The sequence below is a fragment of the Dermacentor silvarum genome, chromosome 1 (genome assembly GCF_013339745.2).
Source record: "Dermacentor silvarum isolate Dsil-2018 chromosome 1, BIME_Dsil_1.4, whole genome shotgun sequence".
Classification (NCBI taxonomy): domain Eukaryota; kingdom Metazoa; phylum Arthropoda; class Arachnida; order Ixodida; family Ixodidae; genus Dermacentor; species Dermacentor silvarum.
This window is the reverse complement of record NC_051154.1, coordinates 88,194,310-88,222,049: the sequence shown is the minus strand read 5'-3', so window position 1 is coordinate 88,222,049 and position 27,740 is coordinate 88,194,310. Positions and strand designations below refer to the sequence as shown.

The window sequence follows — 27,740 nt, the reverse complement described above, 5'->3', positions numbered from 1 at the left end:
ATGTGCAACAGCTTCGCAGAATTCGTGTAGTAGCAAGGAAGAACAGGTTTGGTTAGGACTCGGGCCTCAAACCGCGTTTAATGCCAGCTTTTACTGGCACGGACACTGGCTTGAAGAGTTAAGAATACAGCGCAATACAGGTCACGCGGCTATCTTCCTTCAATTACCTACGTATACCCTAACACGGAACAAGAATTATGGCATCTATTCAATTATATTTACAGACGACATATATAAGCGAGTGCTGTGACAAAAACGCTGTGCTAGCAGACCATAACGCGCAATCTGTTCCGGACCATTTATAAGCATAAGTGAACTAGCAGGAAATGCGGCCGTAATAATAAGCGCGACGGCACAGCTCTTGGCAAGCGTCACCGCTTAAGACGAGGAAAGAGGTCGGAAGCGTTCGAGGTGCCGAACGAACAGACCGCACCGCATATCGAGCGTGCGGTGCTCGCCTGGTCAGCACATGCGATTCGTGTACGGAGACCTAGTGTCTGTACCGGTGATACGCTGGTTGCTGGCGCGGTCCCCTATAGTTCCTCGTTGGCTGGGCGCGACCTGAGCATTATGTGTGTATTGAAACAGGGAGCCGCGGCGCTGAAGATAATGTACTGGAGGCTGTTATCTTTCCTGTATAAAATGTCCAGGCCTGTTCCATAAGTGGCCACCAAGCACTAGCACATTAGGTATTGTAATGATATCAGAACACTCCCGCAAGACTATATACAGCTAAACAGATCCATGGGAAACAACCAACTGCTGGGCGCATCGCACATGAAGTTCGGTGCGCAGTACTGGTATGTCAGTACTGCACGCGCACGCAATGCTGTGATAATTTTCATTCGTCCGCTTAGCAAAACACAACGTCAAGCCGGCGCTTAGCCAGCGTCAGCAACACCTTTAGATACCTCAAAGCTCAGTCTACGGCCACACGACACCTGTGCTTTAAATGCGCATGAAAAAATACACTTCCACGGGCGGCACAGTCACCGGAGCTCATTGCCCGTGCAGTCAAATGCGTTTCCTTTCTCTAAGCCATATTAACAGAAAGTGCGCGTCCTGGCAGTCGCGGTGGAAAATAATGCGGATTCACTCGCTCACAACAGCACAGAAAGGCGACTTTCCTTCCTTCCCAAAGCGCCTATAGGAGGACAGGCTTCGGAAATCGGCAACTTCGGGCACCGCTTTTACATTCGCGTGATGCAACATATTCAGCGCAATGCCTCACTATAGAAGTACGGGCGTTCGCTGTATGTCACGATGTTTCCATTACAAGTCCTGTGATGCACTCGACAACCGCGCGATGCGTAAAGCCGCGCGTTCGCACACGAGTTTCGTCATGCCCGCGCTTCCGCATGGTTAGGCCAATCCGCGGGCACTGGGAAGTGATCTCGCCGGAAGTGATCGAGAGAGAAGACTAGCCGACCACGCTGCTTCAGCGCCGTGTCAGGTTAGGGGAGCACGCGCCTAGACCAATTTCCGCTAACACTTTATACAGCGAAGCCGTTATTGAGTGCGGTGGAGAATATCCGTCCAAAATATCGACGAAAATACACTGAGAGAACCATTGGAGCTAGTGCAATGAAATTTAGAGGGGATGTTGGGCAGGTCAAGGGTGACGTGCCGGTAAAGTCCAAGTTAGAAGCATGCGTTGTAATTATGCGCCTTGCGGGGTATTCCTGAAGTTCTGTTAACTGCGCTCTCGAGTTCTTAGCAGTTTGTCGTTTCAGAACAGACAGACTTATCAAAGTAATGCTAAATTGGAATAAAATCCACATTGGAAGAAAGAAGCTGGAGAAAATTTAAAGTGTTAGTTGCTTTACGGACGCCGTAGGAAATTACTTTTTTTTATAATTAAACGGGGATCTCGATGACTGCCGGGGAACGAGAACTTCTGGCGTTCGCGAACTACTAGACCTATCACGATGAAATTTCCTAATAACAGTGTGCACTAGAACGAACATGCAGGGACATTTTCAACGTTGTAGGCACATTCGGAGTGCCGTAGGAAATTACAAAACTGACTTTCGAGAGTTTAAAAAAACGCTACTTCGAGCAGCGAATTTTAAATGACAATAACTGCTGCATGCAAACGGCTCAACGTTTCACCTTAAAACACATTGGACATGCACACGGGAGACCCTCTATGCTCAGCGTCAACCACTGAAAGTATCCATGCTCAAATATGTTAATTTCTCTAAACGGTCGAGAGTTGAACGACGCAAGTTCTATCACACGGCGAGCGGAGGCGCTGATGTGGTGCACGAGGTGTGAGAAAAATTTGCACAAAAACCGGAAACGTCTTATTGCCAGCAAAACGCTCGGAAGATACAACAAAGTGCGCTTCGGGGAGCCGCGACCTCTTTGTCGAGAACTCCCCTTCCCTGGAATATCCCTTTCTTTCACGTTGAGCACATTTGTGTACGCGACTTTTATCCAGTTGTGGCAAAGAAACGAAAAATAAAGCCACGGTCACTGAGCTTCGGGTAAACTGAACGCTCTGCGACGTCTGCGTGCTGAATGTGCGTCCAATTCACTTCAATGTGCTGATTATTGCTACACGCGACTACTTTGCTAAAGGCACTACGATACGTTTGACGGGATGCTCGACGTGCCGCGCTCCGTCAGCAATAGCTGAAGAATAGTTTCTGTTCTCGTAGCGTATACAGCCAATATTTAACTTGTACGCGTGTGCTTTAGGCCGGTGACTCGATTCTTTCTACAAAAATATACAACAATTCTGGCCAGACCATCAGCCTCTATCTAATTATTGTGCAATTATGAAGACTCACCAGAAAATGTACAAAGCACAATCCTATACAGCCTCGACTCTCTTTCAGTTGAATCTGCAGCGCCTCAGAATGAAACTAACTGACATTTTTAGCGACAGTCTATCGTAATTCGTGACTGAAGCGGACATGGGTTCCGATTCTGTAAGGCAGCTTTACTTACAGCACGAACGAAACCGACTAAAAAGAAAGGGCCATCCGAACCACGACACGAGACGACACGAGCAAATTGCACCGACTCGCCAAACTATAGCTACGATTCTGCCAGGCCACACGCTGCGGCTTCGTGATCATGCAAGTCATTCTTCGTCGCCACTGCCGCACAAACACTGATCTCGTGTTCATGCGGAAAAAAAAAAAAAGTAGGGGGGGGGGGGGGGGGGTCTGTATAATTCCCGTCACAGCTCTCGATGCGTTTTTTTTTTTTTTTTTGTTTTTTTTCCTCTTTTTTTTTTTTTTCATGGCGGACAGCGACTGTAAAGGGGATAACATGCATATACACGCCTTAGAGGAAAGATAAATCGACGTTGCTTCGGAGAGAAACGGCAGTGCACCGCGACTGGAACCTTTTCGCGGCAAAATCCGTCACACGGCGAACCCCGAGAGGTGGATGTATAAAAACACAATTTGCTTTCGCAAAAAGCGAGCATTACGGCTGGCTAGTGATGCTTTTACAAAAGTCAAGTTCACGTCACGTAACTTTTTACACACGTTTCCTGGACAATGAAATCATTTGCGCAATAGTTCGTAAAAACACTAATTCACGACATTTAGCCCCAAAAGTTTCACTTGCAGTGGCGCTATAGCACTGTGAAGTACACACACACACATACACACACACACACACACACACACACACACACACTAATGTTCTCCCGTTTCGGGAGCTGCGCAGAAACATTTCAACAAAGCCCGGAAATGGCACCGAAGACGTCCCCCTACTCCCGGTTCCTGGACGACGTGTAGCCCCCGCCGGCATCACATGGCATAACTAGAAGCCAGTGCCACTCAGCTGGACTCTGCCAAGGCGGCTCTCTTGCGCTTGCGGTGGTTGGTCACCATGGAAGCCGTGGCGATGCGGTGCGACTCGCGTCGCAGCCATCGCTGAATATCTTCCAGTGCCTCGCGACCCAGCGAGAACAGCACACGTTCAGAGAGGTCTAATCGCGCGGTCACGTCCAGCGCGTCCTCTTTGAGGCTACCTTGGGAGCAGTCCATGATGTACCGGAATCGGTTCTTGAACGCCTGCAAACAGAATAAACACAGGCAAGAAGTTCGGAACGACACGGCCCACACCCTGGCTCCGTGAGAACAGCGTACTTTTATACGGCCAGTGACAGGGAAAAGGATAACCTGCTGGCTGCGCTGCAGCTGTCTAGCGCGCGGCCGGCACCTGGGCATCGGTCAGCAGTATGAGCAAGGAAGGGCGGAGAAGTGACAGAGATAGGGGTAAGAACGAGAATCCTGCGAATTGGCAGCTATGCTCACAGAAACTGCTCACCAAGAACTAAACGCCGCAGCTTCAATATTACGTTTTTTTCTGCGACAACATGATGGCTGACGGCCTTCAAACACACGCACGCACGCAAGTACGCAAACAAACAAACAAACAAACAAACAAACAAACAAACAAACAAACAAACAAAAGTTAACGTCGTCAGTCTACAGTCTACCTCGCGCACTCACATTAATCCGTTACTCCAATCTAGACTCCTCCGGTGGGGAATACGACACAACCTCACTAAAGGTCAACAGCAGCCCTCCAGCATTACTGTCGGTTGTATAACCAGATTTCAGCCATGCTTTTGCGGTCTTGTTAGTGGTGAAGAAAAGAAGATCGCTGGCTATCATGCAAGACACTTTTCCCGCCATATTACCCAGCAGCGGTTTCATTTTCTTTCTTTCTTTCGTACTGTAGGTTCGTACTAAGAAAGCATCAACAGCAAAGTGAGTTAGTCAGGACCTTCTTCACCGGCGCAAGCACAAAAATATACCGGGTGTCCCACGTAACTTGAGCGAAACGTTAAAAATATACAAATGCCACGTAGCTGGACAGAACCGAGGTAATGCTGTTTGCCGTCGCTTGGAGATACTCAGATTATTTGTTGCATTCCGCCTGATTATATAATTCATCATCATCAGCTTGTATTTATGTCCACTGCAGGACGAAGGCCTCTCCCTGCGATCTCCAATTACCCCTGTCTTGCGCTAGCCGATTTCAACTTGCGCCTGCGAATTTCCTGACTTCATCACTCCACCTAGTTTTCTGTCGTCCTCGACTGCGCTTCCCTTCTCTTGGTATCATTCTCTAACCCTATTGGTCCACCGGTTATCCATCGTGCGCATTACATGGCCTGCCCAGCACCACTTTTTCCGCTTAATGTCAACTAAAATATCGGCTATCTCCGTTTGTTCTCTGACCCACACCGCTCTCTTCCTGTCTCTTAACGTTAGGCCTAACATTTTTCGTTCCATCGCTCTTTGTATGGTCCTTAACTTGTTCTCAGCTTCTTTGTTAACTTCCAAGTTTCGGCGTCATATGTTAGCACCGGTAGAATGTAATGATTGTACACTTTTCTTTTCAACGACAGTGGTAATCTCCCAGTCAGGATTTGGTAATGCCTGCCGGCAGGTATGCACTCCAGCCCAATTTTATTCTTCCATAAATTTCTTTCTCATGATCAGGGTTCCCTGTGAGTAATTGACCTAGATAAACGTACTCCTTTACAGACTCTAAAGGCTGACTGGCGATCCTGAATTTTTGTTCCCTTGCCAAGCTATTGAGCATTATCTTTGTCTTCTGCATATTAATCTTCAACCCCACTCTTACACTTTCTCGGTTAAGGTCCTCAATCATTTGCTGTAATTCGTCCCCATTGTTGCTGAATAGGACAATGTCATCTGCAAACCCAAGGTTGCTGAGATATTCGCCGTTGATTCTCACTCCTAAGCCTTCCCAGACTAAGAGCTTGAATACTTCTTCTAAACATGCAGTGAATAGCATTGGGGAGATTGTCTCTCCTTGCCTGACCCCTTTCTTGATAGGTAACTTTCTACTTTTCTTGTGGAGAACCAAGGTTGCTATGCAATCCTTGTAGATATTTGCCAATATATTCACGTATGCCTCCTATACTTCTTGATTTCGCAGTGCCTCTATGACTGCTGGGATCTCTACTGAATCAAATGCATTTTCATAATCTATGAAAGCCATATAGAGAGGTTGATTGTACTCTGCAGATTTCTCTATTACCTGGTTGATGACATGGATATGATCCATCGTAGAATATTCCTTCCTGAAACCAGCCTGTTCTCTTGGTTGGCTGAAGTCAAGTGTTGCCCTGATTCTATTTGAAATTACCTTGGTGAATATTTTATACAATACTGAAAGCAAGCTAATGGGTCTATAATTCTTTAACGTCTCCCTTCTTATGGATGAGTACAATGTTGACGTTCTTCCAGCTTTCTGGTACACTTGAAGTCGTGAGGCATTGCGTATAAAGGGCCGAAAGCTTTTCAAGTATGATATCTCCTCTATCCTTGATTAAATCGACTGTTATTCCATATTCTCCAGCAACTTTTCCCCTGGTCATGTCTTTCAAGGCCCTTCTAACTTCATCGCTAATTATAGAAGGGGCCTCAGTATCCTGTTCATCATTACTTTGAATGAAATTACATAATTAGTCTGGATTAATTAATCATTTTCTAAATTATTATAATTAGATGAAAAGTGTCAATGAGAAAATTGTAGAGCAACATGAAAAACTCCCGGTACAGCTTTCTGTTGCTCAATATGTGCTGCATAAAAGTGTTTTTCCAAGCATGAAAGAATCCCGCGAATACAGGCAAAGTTCCTCGAGCGGCCAGTCGCGCGGCAATGTTGCGTGTATTCGCGGGATTCTTTCATGCTTGGAAAAAACACTTTTATGCAGCACATATTGAGCAACAGAAAGCTGTACCGGGAGTTTTTCACGTTGCTCTACAATTTTCTCATTGACACTTTTCATCTAATTATAATAATTTAGAAAATGATTAATTTAATTAGGCGGAACGCAACAAATTATCTGAGTGTCTCCAACACACAGATATCAAAACTAAACATACTTTCGAATGCCATCTGACTCTACGCCCATCCCCCAAAGTGGGCATACGCCCCCTACCCATCAGTAAAAGAAAACCAAACCAAAAAGACTGCGGTAAGGGTTGAAGAAGTGGCACCGGGATGTCACGAGGGTTGTTAATACTCCTAGAAAAATTTCGTTTCGCAAGCTCATTAGCGATATCCAATGATAACTGGTGTGTTATGCCAGAGGAGCAAAACTCAGTAATACGCGGATTGCTTATGTGTTTATTGAAGAAAAAGTGATGGTTTTTCACTGTGTCTCAGTGTCACTGCGAGCATAATTAATTTTATGTTCATACTATACTTGTTGGCTTCCCTCAATAACTCGTTTGGAGAATTCTTGTAACAAGAATATCGACACTGCAGTATAATATTAAATTTACATTGTTTTCTTTCTTTCTTCCTTTCTGCACGTCTTTCTTGCGCATCGGTGCCCTGGTTGCCAAGAAAAACGATTTATCCGTTCCCCCGTATTTAGATAGGAGCTCAAGCTAAATCTTCCTCTTAATGCCGATGAGAACAATTTAAAAGCACGCTGTGCAAATGATTGCGATTTGCAAGCGACAAGTGGAGAGCAGCAGCAGCAGTGTCATTTATTCATCGTTGACAATACCAGCGAAATACTGGTCATACGCAACACTTCCGCGCGAGGGTTTGGCACGCCCTGCGACGTTATCATGCCACAAATGCCAGAGGCATATAGATAAGGCACAACGGTAACGATATGTCGGAATGTATTTGCAGAAGAGGCACGCGTCCTGATTATACAGCTTAACATGTTCAATATAACAAACTGGATAATTAGGTCTTAAAAATTTATTAGATTATGGGGTTTTACGTGCCAAAACAAATAACTCGGTTTCTATGCGCGATCAGAATACAAAAATTTAGTCAGCTGCGACGTCACACAGCGACGGTAACACTGGCCTTGGGATGCTGGCCCTTACCCTCCGAAGAGGAGCCCAGTGTGCCTGACCAGAAATCAGGATGCGCGGCGCCTCCTCAGCACAATCAGCGCAAACGCTTTGCTTGCATAGCCAGCTGTACTTTCGATTACTTTTCTTTAAAAAAAAAAAAAAGAAAGAAAGAAAACCGGCGAACATGTGCGCTTCGTATATAGCTAAAAGCGTCGTGCGCTGAAGGATAAACGCTCCACATAGTTTATGCTTGGCAGCAAGCGTGAAGACAAGAGGAAATTTTCGAGCGACACCACCCAAACCGGAGAAACACGGCCTGACAATCGAAAAGGCTACGTCCGGTAGGCGGCCCGCGTGATTCTGTATTCTGAAATGTCGATCGGGCTCGGAAAAGTTAATTTCCGACTCGTTTGACGACAAAGCGCAAGGTCGGCAAGACGAAAACCAGGCAAGGATGAAAGCACTAAACGACACAAGCTTTGAGGCATGCGCATCACTTTGCGAGCGCCGGCGCGCACAGCATCTGAAGTTATGGGCGGCGAAGTCATCAGTACAAAAGTGACAAATCTCGCGCGGCGCAGAACGTGCGTCGCCAAGTCAGCACTATAAAAGAGAATACCATAGTATGCAAAAAATTATCTGAGTATCTCAAAATGACGGCAAACAACATTACCTTGGTTCTGTCCAGCTACGTGGTATTTGCATATTTTAAAATCTTGGTGCGCGATAATTGGGACACCCTGTATCTTACTATACACGCTGCGGTGTGTTCAAGCTCTGCAACCTGTCTGGACAACTTAAAGAAGTAAAGCTAATCGCAGTGCAAATAAATGCCTTTGGATGCCGATAAAAGCATATCCGCTCCCACCCAAGTGGGTGCAAACGGAATACGAATAATTTCTTTTGAATGTCGAGGAATACAGAAGTGCAAGCAGAAAGCTGGATCTGCGCCAGCTGCTTTGACGTCACGTCCTAGGCTAAGTACAGCACCGAACAGCTCACCGCGAATGACGGCGAACGCTTACCGTGACACGGTTTCGCGATCGCAACGCACACACGTCAGAGAAATGCTGACGTGAACGGAAGCAGCGGCACGACCAGCAGGTGCACCACGACGTGCTGCACGATTGCTCTGTTTATGCTATATTTTACTTCTTTGCTCATGCTTCGTTGTTGTGGACACATGGCAAGTCCGCTCTGCAAAGGTCGAACTCCACTGTCTTGCAGCTTTTGTTCAATGCCACATATCCGGTTTAGGTTGCACAGCCGATGCGACTGAAAGGAAAGGTGGTGCTCTGTTTCGTGCACTGCGGTAGAGGTGCCCCCCCTTACAGTCCCTTTTCTCCCTTGGAGCTCAGTGAAACAAATTAGCAGGCAAAAATAAAAGATTTACGCCAGCAACAGCGGTGAAATCATTCGCAAGAACATGAACTGCGCTTTACAATATACCGTTACTGCTCCCCATAGTCTCACCTTCCAGTGCGCATGCAAGGGTTTTTGCAGAAAATAAGCGAACTCTAATGCATTTCGCAACAAGTTTGCGGATGTATATCTGAAAACTGACTCCCGATACCAACTTCCGGCCCATACCAACTAAGTGGACGTGTCTACAGCACTGACAGACTTCATATCCGCAATTGCAAGACACGTCCTAAAAGAAATAAAGCAAATTGCTAAGTTTTAGTTTATAGGCCAATCAGTTATCGCAGAGGTGTGTCGCCCCAAAAGAAACAAGTCTCCACCGATTTAGCGCTGTTTTCAAGAACTTCGCTGAAACACGCGGTAATGTGTATACGATAGAGGTGGTGGCGCGCGGTTTATTGGCCAGATGCGTGCTCCTAAGCTCACGTACAAGGTGACGCCTGCGGTTAAAAGGATGTTCCACATCCGCCGCCTTGACCGTGAGCGGCACTGGCTAACACTCCCAGGGCGTATCCTGCACCCATGCACAAACGCTCATGTATAAGTGGACGAGAGTATGGCCGGCGCGGCGGCGTGAGTGATAAAAAATCGCGCGCGTGTAAGGTGGAAGATGTGGGTTCGAATTCCACCTGCGGCAAGTTATCTTTCGGTCTACTTTCACTCCCTTGCTCTTATTATTTCCACATGTCGATTAAACGTAGCAATCAATTTCTCAAATAATTTATCTGGCTCCACTGCCTGGTTCTTCGTAGGGCTGTAACCCCCTAACAAGAAGTACACATCTTAAACTTCAATTGACGCAGCAATTAAAGCGGAAAACATTAACACGCTGACTTGCAGTTTACGCGAGACTGCTACATGGTTTATGTGAGTTGTGCCAAAGTGTCCTTGACCAAGATATTATATATACTTTCTCAGCTACATACCTATAACAAATTTGGCCACGTTAAGCACACTAACATACGCCGCTTAAAGAATTGTGATATATGCGTATTTGGTTACGGACGCACCAGAGTTTTAAACTTGGTGTTTTTTCTTCTGTCTTTCTTTTAACGCGATAGCCTTAAGGGCCCCGTGTCGCAGAAAATCCGGCGTCAGCGTCGGCGCAGGGGCGCCGGCGTCGTTGGCGGAAATAATCATCCCGAACCACCCCTACCGCGCAGGCTCTCCGCGTGACGCAAGGCGTTAGTGAACAACATTGAATTTCTCAAAGTAAAATCCGTCAGAAAAATTGCAAAGTACGACTTCACCACAACCTACAGACGTGATAGCGTCGAACAGTAATTTGAATATACGAGAAAACATAATTGAGTTGCCGGGAAGCCTGATAAGCAACCAGGGACCTTTGAATGCGTTCCACTCTTAAAGGCGAAGCTGAAGCGTCTTCCAAATTTTTAGTTTTACAATTTTCGATATTCGTTTTTTTTTCTTTTTTTGAATTTTCGCCAATTTTTCTGCATATATCAAGGCCTCTGCTTCCAAAATTTACGGTATTTTAATCTTTTTTCGCTTAAATGCAACAAATGTCACTCAATCGGTCAATCAATTGCGTAATGACACCGTTTCTACGTATATAGGGAAGGTAAGTCCTTGTTGAGGACAGCGTACAGGTGCTCAACACAGTCGAAGTTATGGCAACAATCCTGGGCTCTTAAATAAGCGTGCGAAATAATTTTTTTTTAAATATTGAAAAAGAACTGAAGCAGACTCAACTCCAGCTGACATCCACGTAATGTGAAGGATGCTTGGCTTTGCAGAGAATGGTTCCTATGAACGGTTTCGCAGCAAACGGTTAAGAACTCATGCGGCGTGCAGGGCATGGTGATGGTTGTTGCAAAACCCAGTGACCCAAGCTGGCGTCATAAAGGTTCAATGAAGAGCGGCCAACACCCACGGGAACGGCCCCAACTTTTAGACTGCACTATACCTTCGGGATCGGCCCACATTTTCAGACAGCACCAGCTACGGGATAGTCACCAGATAGTCGTTACAGAAAACTGGGCTCTTGCCAAGAATGTCTCGCGTTCAAAGAGAGAGAGAGAGAGAGAGAGAGAAAAAAGGGGGGGGGGGGGCATTGAGAGCTTGTGCAACTGGATTTCAGCTCTTTCAAGTGTTTCCATAAAAAAAAAAAAAAAAAAAAAAAAAAAAAGCCCAGAAGCGCATGGCCGTTACAAACTCAACGTTTTAATCTGCTTTAAGCTTCGGCCTATCACTGATCATTTAGCACCTTGGCATATTTCCATACGACGGTGCTGACGTGCCGCCTGGCTTACGCCGGACGCCCTGGCCAATCGCTTTCTTCTTGAAACGGGCACGCAGGCTTCCTTCTCTGGAAACACGATTGCGAGTGTTGCAATACAGGGGCGCAAGCCCGCAACCAAAATTATATATATATATATATATATATATATATATATATATATATATATATATATATATATAGGGTGTTTCAGCGAACACTTTCAAGATTTATTTTGGGTTGCCTGTGGCAGATAGCCCAATTCTGATTAATGAGCTGGTCTACTCGAAGAGGCGGACATTACTTGCACAAAAAATTGAAATGCATAAGCAACTAATTAACAAAAATTCACTAATTAAGTTCTTAACTAATTACCTGATGGCCCATATTGTAATCTACAAATTGTAGCCGTGGAGTTCGCAAGACGGATCCACTTGGAACGAATTCTCGGGATGACACCAGTTTCGGGATATTAATTCCCGAACTTTGCGGAGAAATGCATAGGCGTTCCAGTTAGTTTCTTAACAAAACGTCGCTTTATGCATTGAAGTACAAAATTAACTGGAACGCCAATGCATTTCTCCGCAACGTTCGGGAATTAATATCTCGAAACTGGTGTCATCCCAAGAACTCGTTCCAAATGGATCCACCTTGCGAACTCCATGGCTACAATTTGTAAATTGGAATATGGGCCATCATGTAATTAGTTTAAAACTTAATTAGTCAATTTCTGTTAATTTTTTGATTATGCATTGAATTTTTTGTGCACGTAATGTCCGCCTCTTCGAGTATACCAGCTCACGAACTAGAATTGTGCTATCTGCCCCAGGCAACCTTTAAGAATTTTTGAAAGTGTTCGCTGAAACACCCTGTATATATATATATATATATATATATATATATATATATATATATATATATATATATATATATATATATATATATAAATTTTTGCGGGCTTTAGCCTGGCAAAAGGAACACTGGAAACAATTTCGTTAGGTGTTTCTAAGCACACCGTACAACTTTTGCAATTACAACTTATTCCCTAAAATGACATTAAAATTTTGAATAAGTGAACCTAATGAGGAAACTATTCGCACATCAAAATATAGTTGGAGAAACTCAAGACAATTACGGAGAATACGCAGCTGGCCTCATTCACCGATTCATAGACCACTTTTATTAAAGTTTGGTCTAAGTTACGCGAAGCCCCCAGTAAAAGGCGCGACAGGAGCCAGAAAGTGCACGCGCAGGTTGTTTTTGTGCGCCACAGGGCTAACAGGTGGACCGACGCAGCCGCACGAGTGGGAACTCCAGGCTTGCGGGTCACAAAAATGCACAACAAAGCTGGCTGCTGGAATGCGCACACTCACAAACAATGAACACCTGACGATCCGAGACGGGCAAAGCGCGCGTGATTTCGCGGACGCGCGGCCCGTTTGACACGCGCACGCTTTTCAAAGCTGAAGCGCCCTTTTGTCCCCGTGACCATGCATTCACAAGGCAGCATTAAAACACGCTGAAGAAAGCAGCCAACGACGCAGTTCCGATCTACTCCAGCCTTGTATATTATGAAGGCATCTGTGCTGCATGCGTAGACACACATCACATCTATGCCAAGCAAAGAGCAGCTGCGCGTCTAGCATATACACTATATGAAAGCGCACAAAATACAAGATCGTTTGTTACGTCTGTCATTCAAGCAACATTTAATCAAACGGCAAACTACAACCGACCCACGAGCATAAAACTTTTTCTTTCCTTCATATATTTTTACGCAGGCTTGCGCAATCAAAACGCATTCTTCAGACGTCGCCCGAAGCATAGAACCAAGGCAGGGATAATGTAACCATTCTATTCCAATTCTCTTCCTTTTCGCGCTTCGCCTACGTACGTTATCACCACACTCGGCAGGTCATGAGCTGTGGGTGATTATAATCGAGCGAAAGGAATCGCTACATTCTAACCGGCCCAAGGTAACCGGGAGAAACGCTTAAAAACGCGTAGGGGATTCGGTCATTACCGGACGTCAGCATCGGCAACCTTTCAATGAAAGCATACTCCACGCATGTTCGCAGAGACTCGCATCCAGCTTCCCGACTCTCTAGATCCGGCTAAAAACGCAACAGTCTCCGCCGCCACATACGCCCAGCGAAGCGAGGACCTCGCGGCAAAAGGAAACCGCGAGAAATATGACTACTCATCAAGCGCAGACGCCTGGATTTGAGGCCGACGCGCAACAGTGGCCGGATTCCGTCGCTGCGGCTGCGTTCACTTTTGGCGGGGCACACTACCCGTCGCCTCGCCCAGAGGACTTCCCGTAGGCGACGGCGAGGCAGTGCGCGGAGAAAGCGTTCAGCGGGCGCGGCGCTTTCGATTTCGCCCCGGCGCGCCTGGAACCGCCTCGGGCGACAGCGCGCGCGAGCCGCCGACCTCGAGCCGGTTCTTCCCGGCGGCTGGCCTACATCGGGAAGGCGGCATCGCGCATCGGCACACGCGTCGCGCAAACCTCTTCCAGCGGGGATCGAGGAAAGGGCTGCGCCACTCTGCGAGCAGCAGCAGCACAATGCCCCACTCCCGCAGTCTACCGAGCAGCTTCGCAGACTCTTCTCGACACGCTCCGGCACTTGGCTATGCAGGAGCGAGCGTGCAGAATGCGCCACGAACAAAAAGAAAGCAGCGGAATGCGGCAGGCGCCAGTCGGACAGAACGCACACACGCGGCAAACAAGTTATTACACGCCGACTAAGCGCTCGGCGCCTCCGACACAGAATGGGACAAGTCTAAATGGGTGCCCACACACGATCCGCTTTTTGCCTGGGGACGTTAGCTGCGATACCTATGCGGCATTTGTACGCCGCACTGAAAACGACTACAATCACAGATTCACAGAGCACAAAGACCACGAAACGGCTGTTTGCGATCCGGCATATAATGCGGAACGTTGTGAAATCACAGCTTCTAATTTGTTTTAGCCCAGGCAGAATGACACGTACTTAGAAGGCACATGAGCAACATCACACAGCGCTGTGTGTTGTCTCATGCGCCTTCTATGTCCGTGTCATTCTGCCTGGGCTAAAACAAATTAGAAGGCCACCATACCAACAGGCCCATATATACAGGGTGTTTCACTTTAGCTGCACCAAATTTTTTAAAATTGCCTGTGGCAGATAGCACAATTATAATCCTTGATCCAAACTACTTGATGAGGCGGCCATTACTTCTACGAGAAATCAAAACGCCTAATTCAATAATGAACATAATTACGCTAATTAAGTTTTTAATTATTTTACGGCACATCTTTCAATCTACGAATTATAGCCACTGCGTTCGCAAGGTGTATCCACACTTGGAGCGAATTCTCAGGACTGAACTGGTTTCAAGATATTAATTTTCAAAGTGAAACGAAATGCATGGGCGTTCCAGCGGCCCTCGCATCTAGATCGACCGCACCTCTTGTGGAATTGTCCCGGACTGCACTCATCAAGACGCCACCTGTCAAAAGTGGCGCTACATTCAAGCCGCCCACCTGACTACCAGTTGTGAATCTATGGTCCGCACCATATAGATCCTCGATGGATTTCATCAGACACAGCCAACTACAGATGCACATATCCTCCCAAGACCCCTTGTACAATACATTGCACATTGCCTTCAACATTTCAACATTTTTCGAAATTCACTCGGAAGAGATTACGCAAAATATTCAATCTGGGTATGAAGTACATACAGTGCATGTGTAACTGTAATGAAGTGGTTCACTTGTATTCTTATCATCCGCTTTCGAAAAATGTGACACTCAATCGACCTAGACTTCTGTGTCATCCCAGACGGCCGAAAGCAACCTTGAGGTGTGTTTCGAAATCACTGACATTACGTGGAAATACCAGACGCGACAGCAACATGGCAATGTACTACACGTAGTTCCATATTCCTCTCAGCGTTTAAGCAATGAAATGCAGTTTTTACCATAGAAAACACAAGGAGATGATGGACATAGTTCTTCAAGTTCATAGCAGTATAGACAATAAATAACTACCATGAAGAGCGATTATATCCCATAGCTGTGTTCGGGTCTCAGGAGGCTATAACTTGCACGCACCAAACGCTTTATGCCGCAGGGTAAACTTTCGATTAAAAAAAAATGCTATCATTCTTGCGCTATACAGAACATTCTCGGATGCGGGAATATGAGAAAAACTCCCAGTGTAGGTACCTGGTTCCTTGCCTCCAGCGGCCTCTCCTACTACAATAAGAGAGGCGGCAAGTATGCTTTACTGGGAGCGTTTCCCAGTTGTTACTAAAGCATGTTTTCCTAATGCTCATTGTTTTGCTAGTCTTTAAGGCGAAAAGCTTATAAACTCGCTCATGTTATGTACTGCTGTATTTACACAGCATTTTTATAACCCGCCTGCCTCCTCCGAAATACCGCAAGTCCTTGAGGCTAAAAATAAACGATACCAAAAGCCACTTGAGGTGGCACGTGATCCGCGAACGGCCCATGATCGCTGTAGTCGACAACTTTTGAAAACTAAGCAGGGAGCTGTGTCGCAGCCGAGCGTAAAATGATTGCGCATACGAACGTCCCCTAATGTGCGGAAAAGTCACGCGGACGGGAACACGAAAACCGTCTGGCTCGGTGTACGGAACGTCGGCAAAAGTGACGTTCCGCAGGTTGGCTCGCTCACTCATTTACATTTGACAGACATGCATAAGGTTTCCCGTTCGAAGCGGGCTGGTGACCGTTGCGCCCCAGCAGTATGCTTGGGATATGAAATTTACGTGCAAGTTGCGACAGTCACATTTCCCACGCGTTTAAGTGATTTCTCGTCGTTATGCCGACTAATCCACTCACGCATTCTTTTTCACCAATCTCCGTTCTCCCCTTCCTTCACCAGTCTCTATAGTTTCTGCAAATTATTATTATTCCTGCAACCAACACTAACATTAATAAAAACAAAACCAAGCTTGCGTGCGTTCATAATCCACTGAGGCAGGTTACCTTGCAGCCTTTCTGGCTACGTTTTTCTACTTCTTCATCTTCTGTACATTGTGTTAATTATTACACTTCTTGTGTGCAATACGTGTCTTTTTGATAGTGATTTGTCACGAGTTCTTCCCTTTCTTATCTTTCTGAACGACAGCCTAGCGTAGCATGTCTCCTGTGCAATTTACTTACCTCCGTTTTACTCTGCGCAAAATGGTTGCTCAGGCACTTGCCTACAATATCTCAAGGTATATTACATGCTTTTTTTTGTCCCCTTTCAATGTCTATCACACTTGGCAACAGAGGGTTGATGCTATAAGGCAAAATATTCTACGACGTGTCGCTTATAATAATCCTCATGCCTCCCTAGAGAACCTCTTTCATAGCCCCACTCTGCCTTCATTTCGGTCATTATTTGTGCGAACAAATATGCTTAAATGCAAAAAGCCTGTCACCTACGCCTTGTGCAGCAATGATGCCTTGTGCGTCCTTAGAGTTAGGACACGGTATGGTGAAAGTATGTGCTCTTACTATGTTTCCTGTATCATTAACAGCCTCCATTGGAATTTAATTGAAGCAGGAAGCAAAAGAAAACTGCGGCACTCATTGCGAACCTTATCACCTGATACTTCAAGCACCTATGAGACTACAATGTCTTTAAACTCAACTTCCTTTGCAAGATACAACACGAAACATGAACTAGGACACATTGTTTGCATCCTTTCTGATTATGCAACAATTATTTTCTCTCTAAAATTAGATAAACTTACTGATTAGCGGTCCGGCCGCATAAGTCACCATTTGGCTTGGTGACCCAATATACCCAGCTGACCGTACTGCCTCAATCACGAAATAAACACCCAATCAAGGCGATAAAGATTTTGACGTTGATTATTATTATCATTATAATTATTTGATACCGAAGCACTCAGAATCTCCATGATTCCTCTTTTGACCTGTAGATGCCGGATTGCATAACTAAATTACCGCATTTCTCACGGTTTGCCTACCTCAAATGCACGGGGGCGATAATCATGCTCACGAGAAAATGGCCCCCAGCTGCGCGAAAAAGCTAGAGCCGATCAGGAAGTTTCTCACGTTGATACAGTTCATTGTCACCAGCAACGAGCCCCTATCGACATCCACTCGTTTTTCCGATAGCCACAATTTGTGTCATCCCCCTTTCCACAAATCCAGCTATGGCGGCATCGTTCCGCTGTCCGCAGTTCCTCGCTGTTACCATGGTTATTATCGTATAGCGCATGCCGGAAGATTTCCGCTGCAGTGCCGCATTAGGGGAGGTTTAAAAAGGGGAAAAGTCAAACCAGTTTGTAAGCCGGCATGCATACGAGACGGCGTTAATGCGATCAGGCGTCCTGCTAGGCCTTGACCTGAACTAATAGATAGCAATCACACTCACGAAGCGAAGTAGTTTGCAGCGGCACTCGACGGAGAAATTCTGCGTGCCAGCAATACAGAAAAACGAGATGTCTCAGATTTTTTCCGTATATATACAAGCACGCTATAGAGCTCCGAGTTGTCTGCTGACAACGAAAACATGCATATAAGTTCAACGCAACACAACGCAATGCGCACGCGCGCATGCACGCACGCACGCACAGAGAAACACATACGCGCGCGAAAAAGACGGCGGCTTCTCTTTTTGTGCGCCTTCGCGCCTTTCTCCTTTACTTTATTTCATTTTCTGTTACAGTCAAGGTCTGAATACAATAAAATTGAAGAAACTGCTATAGGCCACAAGTATGACAGAGGCTTTTTTCCGCATGCAGTCCGACAAGTGGAAAATACATAACAAAATGGACACATACAAGCGTCACGACAGCGCAATCTAAGAAGCATCTATACGGATAAATGATATAAAGTGCTCAAGTATCATCCACCCATTGAAAATAACAGAACACAACATAGCCAAAACCACAACAAAAGCAGACACCAAACCTCAAAATCAGTACTTATAAATTTGTAGAATAACATAGCAACGACAGACACAGCGATACAAACTAGGGATGAAGCACCCGAGAAAAATACTTAGGCACTAATAATTATGGGGTTTTACGTGCCAAAACCAGTTCTGATTATGAGGCACGCCGTAATGGGGGATTCCGGAAATTTGGACCACCTGGGGTTCTTTAACGTGCACCTAAATCTAAGTACACGGGTGTTTTCGCATTTCGCCCCCATCGAAATGCGGCCGCCGTGGCCGGGATTCGATCCCGCGACCTCGTGCTCAGCAGCCCAACACCATAGCCACTGAGCAACCACGGCGGGTACTTAAGCACTATAGAAACAATATAACTTTAGCTGTATTGCAGATCATTTTCAATTAGTACAGATCTGACCTTCACTTCATTTGGTTTCCACTGCTATAGCCGATGTTGCCATACTGGTTCCCCAAACACGCACAGGTGTCTCATCTTTCCTCCATATTGATGTGGACATTTCCAATATTCTTGCCATTAATTTCAATTGGCACTGCCATGGATACGCTATATCTGACATCAAAGCACTTACTACTCACGTGACGCAATCAAATATCTTTTCAAACTGTGCTTCATGGTCACCTCATCAGAACATGGTTTAAATAAGATAATTGGGTCTCACATACTATACCAAAGTGACTCGCGGGCTATGAGAGACGCCGAAGTGGGGCGCTTCGGATAAATTTTTGTCAGCTGGGGTAACTACACCCAAACCAAGCTACACGAGCGTTTCTGCCTTCTAATTAGGCCCAGCAACAGAACCCCACAGTCACCGAAGCCCCACGGCGGGTATCCTCAGAACACAGGTCGTCTACACGGTTCTCAGCCTTATAACAGCCAGCAGACTATAATCAACACGTTACTTCGCTCTGTCATGGCGCAAGGAAAACAAACACTCGAGTGTTTGGCTGCACAACATCGTAACACCTTCGACCGATTACGCGTTCACCACCGGGAAAGAAATGCGGAAAAACCGCTTTAATCCAAACACCCTCAGACATCTTTTGACGTCAGTCCAGCGCCTGCCAGATCGACAGCCGTCTAGGTGACAAACATCTGCTGCCGTCCGTTTTCCCGCCTCCCTTAAAATAATACGTGTCCATCCAGGGGTAGTATATTCAAGCGATCGATTCCATTTTCCGTTATTTTCGCCCTACACGTCATTCGTTCAGACGTGGATCAGCCGCCGCCGTTATCGCCGGAATCGCCGCTAGACGCGACACACGATAAGAAAAGAAGAATGGAAAACAACTGAATGTCCCGTCTAATCAGCTAGTTTTTCGCCGGTAAACAAGAGCGGCTCGGGTCATCGGGTCGATAAAAGCAGTAGGCGCTCTCGTTAGGTTCTCTGCGCAGAAATAGGGCAGACCTGCCTCATACCACTTGGCCAAGACAGAACTCTCAAGGTCGTCGACCGTCCAACAAATCAGCGCAGTAAAAGAGCCGTTCTATATCAAGCATCTACCGCTTTTTCGTTTTATTCCTTCGCCCCCTTCCCCCGTCTTGTATTCTGGTTGCAGTCGGTGTTCGACGTTGTTTGCTCCACGCAGCGTTCTCCATAGCATGCTCCCATCCTTCGCCCCATCAAGGTCAATCTCTGGCAATGGTCCAAACCCCTTGCGCTCGGCCGGGCTGGGGACACTTAAGCGAGTCTTGCTTTTGTCTTCTACATCTTTCCGAGCATCGCACCGTTTCGCCTGGCGGCCGCACAATGCGCCGACAGTCCATTCGCCCGCTAAGCCAAACGGCGCCGCGACGCCGTTGTCCTCCACGCAATGCGCCCAGACCAACGCAAACACGCCGGCCGCAAGGACGATATTTTACGGCGCGCGCGGTTACCTCATCGGACATGCGCGCCTCGCACCAGGCGCACGTATACCACTGCACATTGTGCTCTAAGGGGCTGGACTGAAGGGGAAAAAAAAAAGTAACGCGGCATGTAGCGCGCGATTAGTGTCACGCCAAAATATCAAAAGACGCTCGCCCCAAGTATCAGGAAGGATTCGACCTCCGTGGGAGGTGCGCTGTTCCGGGTTCACTTCCCGGACACGGCATGGCGCCGCTTTCTCACTCTTTTTTTCCTGCTGGTCGCCATTGTGGCACTGTCTGCAACTCGAAGCGTTCCTGCTTTTGTTCTTGTTTTGTTTGTTTGTTTTTTCCCCTCTATTTTCCTGGTGTCCCGGGGTCCACCTGAAGTCATTATACGTCTGCCGTAACCACGGCAGCTTCCTTTGTTTTCTATATTCAGCGCCGACCTTATTTGAACGTTACTTAACACCCGTTCGTGGGGTTCGAATAACGCTCCGCCAGTGTTACACGGCAGAGTGTGCGGGGAAGGTAGTACACGGAAGACGCCTCTTCCTGGGCTTAAAGTCACTGGAACCTGGAAAGTACCGCAACCGCCGGAGCGCGCGCAGGCAACACTGTGCTGTTGTTGCCAGATTTGGTCCAACGCGTCTCTCGGGCGGCAGCAGCTCAGCTATGTAGCTTCGCTTTCAGCGGTTTATATTATCGCAAATCGACACATTTCATCGTCCTTTACATAAAACATGTGATGGTGCATCTAATATGTGTGCTAAGCAGTACAGGGAAGTACGATCGTAATATTTTTACAGGCGCCAAATTGCATGATGCGAGACCAGCGACAGGACGGGCACTCGAGCGCGGGTCCTTTCTTTTGTTCTCCTTCCCGATAAGTTTTGTGCTCGTTGGGAAGCTATCCAAGGAGTATACTAACTTGCTTAACAACGTGCATAATTAAGCAATGTTAATCGTGTTTTAAGCATTTTATACGTCGCAGGCCTACATGAATCTTGGGTTTGTTTACATTGACTGTTTTACCCTCGTAGTTAACTCATAGCTATATTCGCGCGTTGCGAAAAACGCGAGCAGCTCTTCCTCCGGTTTTCTAGGCTTGCTATACAGTGAAGAACGACTCGATGTTTGTCGCAGTGGGCCCTGTGAAATCCACAAGTAAAACCGTATTTTGCTTAGCTAGATACAATATAAATTACATGTACTCGGAAAGTGAAGCATTAAACTGTGCGCCACCCGTTCTAAATGGCAAACGAACCCGATGCTCGTGTGTCACACAGAATTTTTTAAGCTTACTAGGGCCGGTATTTTGTAGCGATGCCTTTAAAGTAATAATGCCTTTTCGCGCTTATCGCGCTTTGTCAGTGGTCAGAGCGACGGTCCGCTCGCGTTATCAACGGGATCAGCCGGCCGTGAGCGGTGGATGATAAGACTAGTACAGAAAAAGTAATAAGGCATCGCTACAAAATCGCGGCCTAAGTATAAAGCGTTGCCACGTATCGTCTAATCGCTTTATAATGTTGCTACTGATTTACCTAAGCTCGAAACGATTGATAGATCGACTTCGACGAAGATAAACGGTCCCCGACGGCAGTATAAGGAAAGGGATGCTAAAACAGAGTTATCCAGGCCACTACCACGTTGTTTTAAGCAGTAATAAACAACAGCACACGAGAAAATGTTTATTTTATTATTAAACATTGACAGGTCAATCGATCTGCATTGCAGTGGTTTTCTCACTACATTGTTATTGTTGACACAGTCGCCCGCATTACGACGCTCTTCAAGCCACATTTTGCTCGGATCTGCATATATCTGAGCATTTCCTCACTTATCTTGCGCAACAAAAACCGCAGTCCGCAAAGAAAAAAACTCGCGAAGAAACTTCTTGATCACATCATGGCATTTAGGCAGTTCGATGATTCTCAACTTTGGGGTATATTCTAATTCAGCTGGTGGGAATGTGTTTTATCCGGTGCAGCAAGACAGCACGGCGCTTGCTGTCGCTCTTTCCGCTTGGTATCGCAAAAAGCGCTTTCCCGGCCTACCGGCGGTTGCTACACCCAAAAGCGCAGCACCCGGGCGTTTCCTTTTGTTTTGTTTTAAGTATACGAAAGTTACATATATCCTAAATTACACAAAATGCAAAATCCGACTTCGTCGATGGCTCATACGCGCGGCATGTGTGAGCGAAGCCTTTGTCTACGCGTCCGCTCGATCCGGCGCGGCATGGCCCATCTATGGCAGAAAGTGATCACGCGTCGGCAACTAACCAATCGGCAGCGCGGCGGCGAAGAGAAAAGGGCGGCGGTATTTTCCAGGTTCTGGTGACTCTACCTGGGCTCAGTATACAGCGGCGCCCAGCGTTCGCCTCTCGTTGCGAGCTTCGGAACGTGTATACCGTGCGCGTACACGTTGCATACCGACAAAGAGGCTGACCGCCAGCGGAGGCTGTACATTGTGTTAGCGGAATGCGGACGAGACACGAGAGAACTAACGCCGGAGTGTCGTTCTCCTTTCTCTCGTCTGCGTATGGTCTTATACCAGGCTATTCAGTGTCACTTGAAGGGAGTGCACTCCACTGCCTGCCTCGGTGCATAACGGAAAGACATGCAGCGCTATGGATTGATGGCGGCAGGGATCGGGTGCTACAATAAGAAGCACTGGAAATGATCATTAGTATTTTTTATTACTATTGCCACCACACATTGTAAAGCACATCTTAAATGGCGTTTACGTGAACTGCCTGGGTAGGACGGCGCACCTCGGCAACTTATAATACGCTTTAATACGAGTAGAAGGGCAAAACGCGATAACAGCGGCCCCTGAAATTGAGCATCGAAAGCGCAAGGCCGTTCTTTTCGCTGACTGAAACAAAGGACAAAAAAAAAAAAAAAAAAAAATCTAGCTCTTTGTTATCTTTTTTTTTTCTGTTTTTCTTTTTGTGCATTCTTATAACTGCTGCTTTTGTCGAACTTATTTCCAACAACAACATCTACACTGCAATGATATGGTCAGAGGACAAAAAATCTCGTAAATGTGCTCAAGAACGTCCACTGACCATGCATTTAGCAGCAAGCAACGCAGCTTCGTATAAACTACGGCTATATACAAACTAATACAATCTAGTAGTAATAGAAACTCTTATTTAAAGAACAATGAAATTAAACACACACGCTATGCGACACACGAATTATTACAGCGACAAGCATCGTAAAAGCACGAAAAAAAAAACTGCAGAAAAAGCAAAAATACCACAGTCTGTATGACAAAAATGCCTTATTTATTGAGCCGATTCCGAAGCTGAAAGCGCCACATCTGATCACCATATTTGGTTCGACAACGTGGTACCTCCTAGGTCTCGCGAAACCGAGTGTCACATGTATTTTTTGCAGACAGGATATACTCTGAAGTGAATTGTTTCTTTTTCCGAGTTCCGTTTCGTAGCGCTTACTAAGCGTGCTTTTGTAAAGGTCGGGAAGAGGTAGAAAATTTAATTCTCTGAAGAGTGGTTCTGAGTGGCTGTCGTAATAATTTTCGATGGCGTAAACTGCCGTTTTCAGCACGTGTGTTCGTTGAGTGTTGAAAGCAGAAGTCGTTTCCCATAGCTGATTACGTTAACTTAAGACAGGCGTAAAAAGAGAGTTATAAATGGGAAGCTTCACCCTTTTAGGTGCCGAATAGAGCAATTTCGTAAGTATACCGGCGATCTGCAAAGAACGCAAACCACCACACGTTTTTTTTTTTTTTCGTTTTTTTTTTTTTAAAGGTGCGCGGAAATTTTAGTACACGGGCGCTGTTCAATCACACATTCATGGAATAGCAGCAGTGACTGCCGGGATTAGAACTCGCGATCTCACATGTTAGGCACCACACCGCCATGACCACTGGGGCGCCGAGGCAAGTCGCGCTGCCGCCTCTATCGAGCGGACCAGGGATGACGTGTTCGTTCGTTTGCGGAAGAAAAAGAAAAAAAAAAAAAAAGAAAAACCGACGACAAAGGGGGCAAGCACACACCCAGGCACTGATTCGGGACTGGCTGTGCCTTTCGATATTTAACGCGAAGGCGCCAGTAGCGACCACCCTTACGGTAGAATGACAACCATGTCCACCAGTAAAAGAGGCCGACGAGCGGAACCAAGCGAGCGCATGTAGATTGCGTCTTTCATCAGAAATCGTTATTCTGATCACGAAGGAACGACCTGCCCTATTCCTAGGTACGCGCCCTCTTAAAAGCTTCCGAATGGTGCCAGAGTCATATCAACGGTGTCCCACGTAGCGCAGGCCAAACGTTAGCGATAGAAGTGCTTGTTCCACATAGATGAAAGTGCAGCATTTCCTGATGCTTTAGTACACACCCAACAGCGCCACTCCATGCCTTGCAGCATCCGGAACCCCCCCCCCCCCCCCCCTTCTCTTGTTGAGATGAGAAGTTTGTATATAGGGCGGTTAATGAACGATGTCAGTCAAGTTAGTAGACTCATTCATCCTTGAGAAAGCAGGAAAATGTTGATTCGACATGTACAGTACATTGCCGAGGTCGGCGAGGTGGAACCCATTCAGGAATCCGTACGGGTTTCAAGCTTGGTGCCTATACTTTCATGTTGATGACAACTTTCCCTTTCAAAAATGTTAATTCACAAAACAGCAGAAAGTCTGCAGCGTTTGAGAAGCATTCTGTCGTGGTAAATGCTTATTTTCCAGACGCAGAAGAAAAGGCGCGATTTAAAGCGGCTTGAGGCGTCAGCGAATAGCACGACCATGCCGCGCCTTAACCACGGAGCGCCCGAGTTCAGTCACGCCCAATACGCGAGAGACTGTTATACCTGTGAGCAATATCAAAGGGAAAGCCCAATTCGTTTATAAAGAATGATTGGTCTTGAATTTGTAGTTGGAACCTTATACATATGAGAGCGCACCGTGCAAGTGGCTTCACTACTGAATAGATCTCGTCGAACGCGTTTATGTTCGACCCCCCCCCCCCCCCCCCCTCCTCATGTAGACAGTCTAAATTCACAAGAGAGAACTGTTCAGGGTACGTTAGCCAAATTTCGTGGCATCTGCCGCGGATATCACCGCATTTTCTGGGCAGAAGAAGTCGCCAGAAAAAGACTATATTTCCCCACCCATGTTTCGATCCTGGGCCTGCCAAGAGCGAGCAGTCATGCCGTCGTCGTCGACGTAGCAGTACTCACCGTTTTGGGAGACTCGCCGTTGAGCGGCCCTTAACAATTTTATTATACATGTGGAGCTATACTTCGACCTCGTGCGAGCAAATATGGGCGTTACTTTTTCTGGTTACGCGCCACTGTACGTATACTACAGGGGCAAAAACTTAAGGACCACGCGAGCCGTGAAAATGGACGGCGCCAGGTTTTCCGTAATGGGGGAAGGCCTCGGGGAGGAGGAGGAATAAACGTTATTTAGAGAAATAAGCAGACGGTAAAATCATCTGAGGTGGGCGGCGTCCCTAGTCCAGGATGCCGTGGGTCTCGGGAGACGCAGTAAAATTGGACGGGAGCATATGTTTGCCAGAGCTTGGTAATCACGAGAGTTTAAGAAAGTGACTGGAACGCTTGTCAAGTTCGTGACGCTCTCGTTCCACACAGCGTTTTATAAGAACGTCTCTAAACGACACAGGCTGTAATGGGTGTGACAAATGCAGCGGACTAGCTGAGAGTACGTTGTATGCCCACTACCAGAGTGCCAGTGGCTGCGGGATCACCAGCGCTATTGTCTTTACCCCACGGTCAGGGCGATGCTTCAAAGAAAGTTTCCCTGGCAATTCGGAGTGCGGTTGCCCCTCTATGGTTTGCTCTGCCGTGGACGTCTGGCACCACTTCAACACGGTGTACGGCAAGAGGGCTGCAACGAAACTCAGCATCTGCTCCACAGTGAAACCTGGCGGACACTTCGAAGAAAGCGCCCTGCGTGGGCCGGGACTGCAGCCCAACTCCACTCAACATCGACTAATTTAGATCAAGGATTAGAATTGCGCTATCTGCCACAGGCAACCTTTAAAAATTTGGTGCAGCTAAAATAAAACACCCTGTATATCTTTAGCCTATATATACTGTAAACGTCGGTATACGTTCAGTTAGTTTAACCAGCATAACACGTGCCTTCAACATCCGGAGACCGGCTTGACAAGGTGCGTAAAGGCAACCTCGGACCTTGGCATACAAAACAGGGTACGAAAATTTGAGTTCGCAAACGGAACTGGATACACTGAAAGTGCCTGAAATAGGCAATGAATGCTAATCGCATTAAAATAAAATACGCCGCACTTTCTGTAGTTTTGTGCGTACTCAGTACGAATTATTATAAATGCACACGCGGGAGCCTATTTCATTTTGAATCGGTAAAGACAGGCTACATTGTATATTGCAAAAAAAAAAAGAAAAAAATCAGGCGTTTCACGTTGCGAGTAAAGAACTTTTGATGAGCCACAAGGGGCCCAAACATAGTTTCCTATAATAATTACTAGAAGGAACTCGGGCGCTGCAATCGTTCAGCCACCATGGGAATGGTGGTTAGTACATGCATTTGTCCCATCTTCGTGCTTGTGGCTTAGTTTATTACACTTTATCTGGGCCTAAATTGTACTAAATTCCAAAGCAATTTATACTTTTTCTTTGATGCAGAAGGTAGTAAGACTCTGCAAGCACGCATAATCGCTGCTAATTGCAGTGGTTCCGCTCGACCATACGTCCGTGGCGTAATGGTTTGAATATCGGGCTCCTGTGCTAGAGGTCCTGTGTTCGAATCCTGCCGTCGGACAATTTTAATGTTTATTTAATCACTTATAACGGAGCACTTTCTTTAAAATATTATCATATATTGCAAAGTCACGAAGCCATTTCTAAAACCAGAAGGACGAAGTTTAGGCAAATCCATGCACTATGCGCCTATCATTCCCATGCCGGTTGAACCACACTGCTTGCACGCTCCCGGAGACAGACACTATACAGCGCCACAGTTCCCTCTGGTGAACATTGTAGGAAACTCTATGGGCCAAATACGAAAGGACACATTGAAATCCATGACGATCACACTAATAAATCTTCTTTCTGGGGTTTAACGTGCCAAAACCAGTTCTGATTATGCGGCACGCCGTAGTGGAGGGCTTCGGATTAATTTGGACCACCTGGGGTTCTTTAACGTGCACTAGAACGCAAGCACACGGGCGTTCTTGCATTTCGCCTCCATCAAAATGCGGCCGCCGCGGCCGGGCGCACTAATAAATACCGGCGCTGTGATTTCCACGCGAAATTCAGGAAATGGAACTTTTACCTCCATTTTCTCTTCTAATAATCATATTAGAGCGATAGTAATGAAAACAGAGCTTTTAAAGAATGTTTTAGCAGTCTAAACTGGTTTAGTGTTTCTACTGAGCGTCCCTTTAATTACAGCCAGTTCAGCATTTTTATCTCTCTTCTTAAAGCACC

At 46.4% G+C, this 27,740-nt stretch overlaps 1 protein-coding gene across 1 annotated transcript in view; it reads right to left on the bottom strand.

Moving 5' to 3' along the window:
- Positions 1–3,399: 3,399 nt before the first annotated feature.
- LOC119431937 (DNA replication complex GINS protein PSF3-like) overlaps positions 3,400–27,740 on the bottom strand; it is a 48,156-nt gene continuing 23,815 nt past the window's right edge. The window contains exon 3 of the mRNA XM_037699383.2: positions 3,400–4,037. Within this exon, the coding sequence (XP_037555311.1) occupies positions 3,801–4,037 (237 nt within the window). The 3' untranslated portion in view covers positions 3,400–3,800. The remainder of the gene's footprint in view (positions 4,038–27,740) is intronic.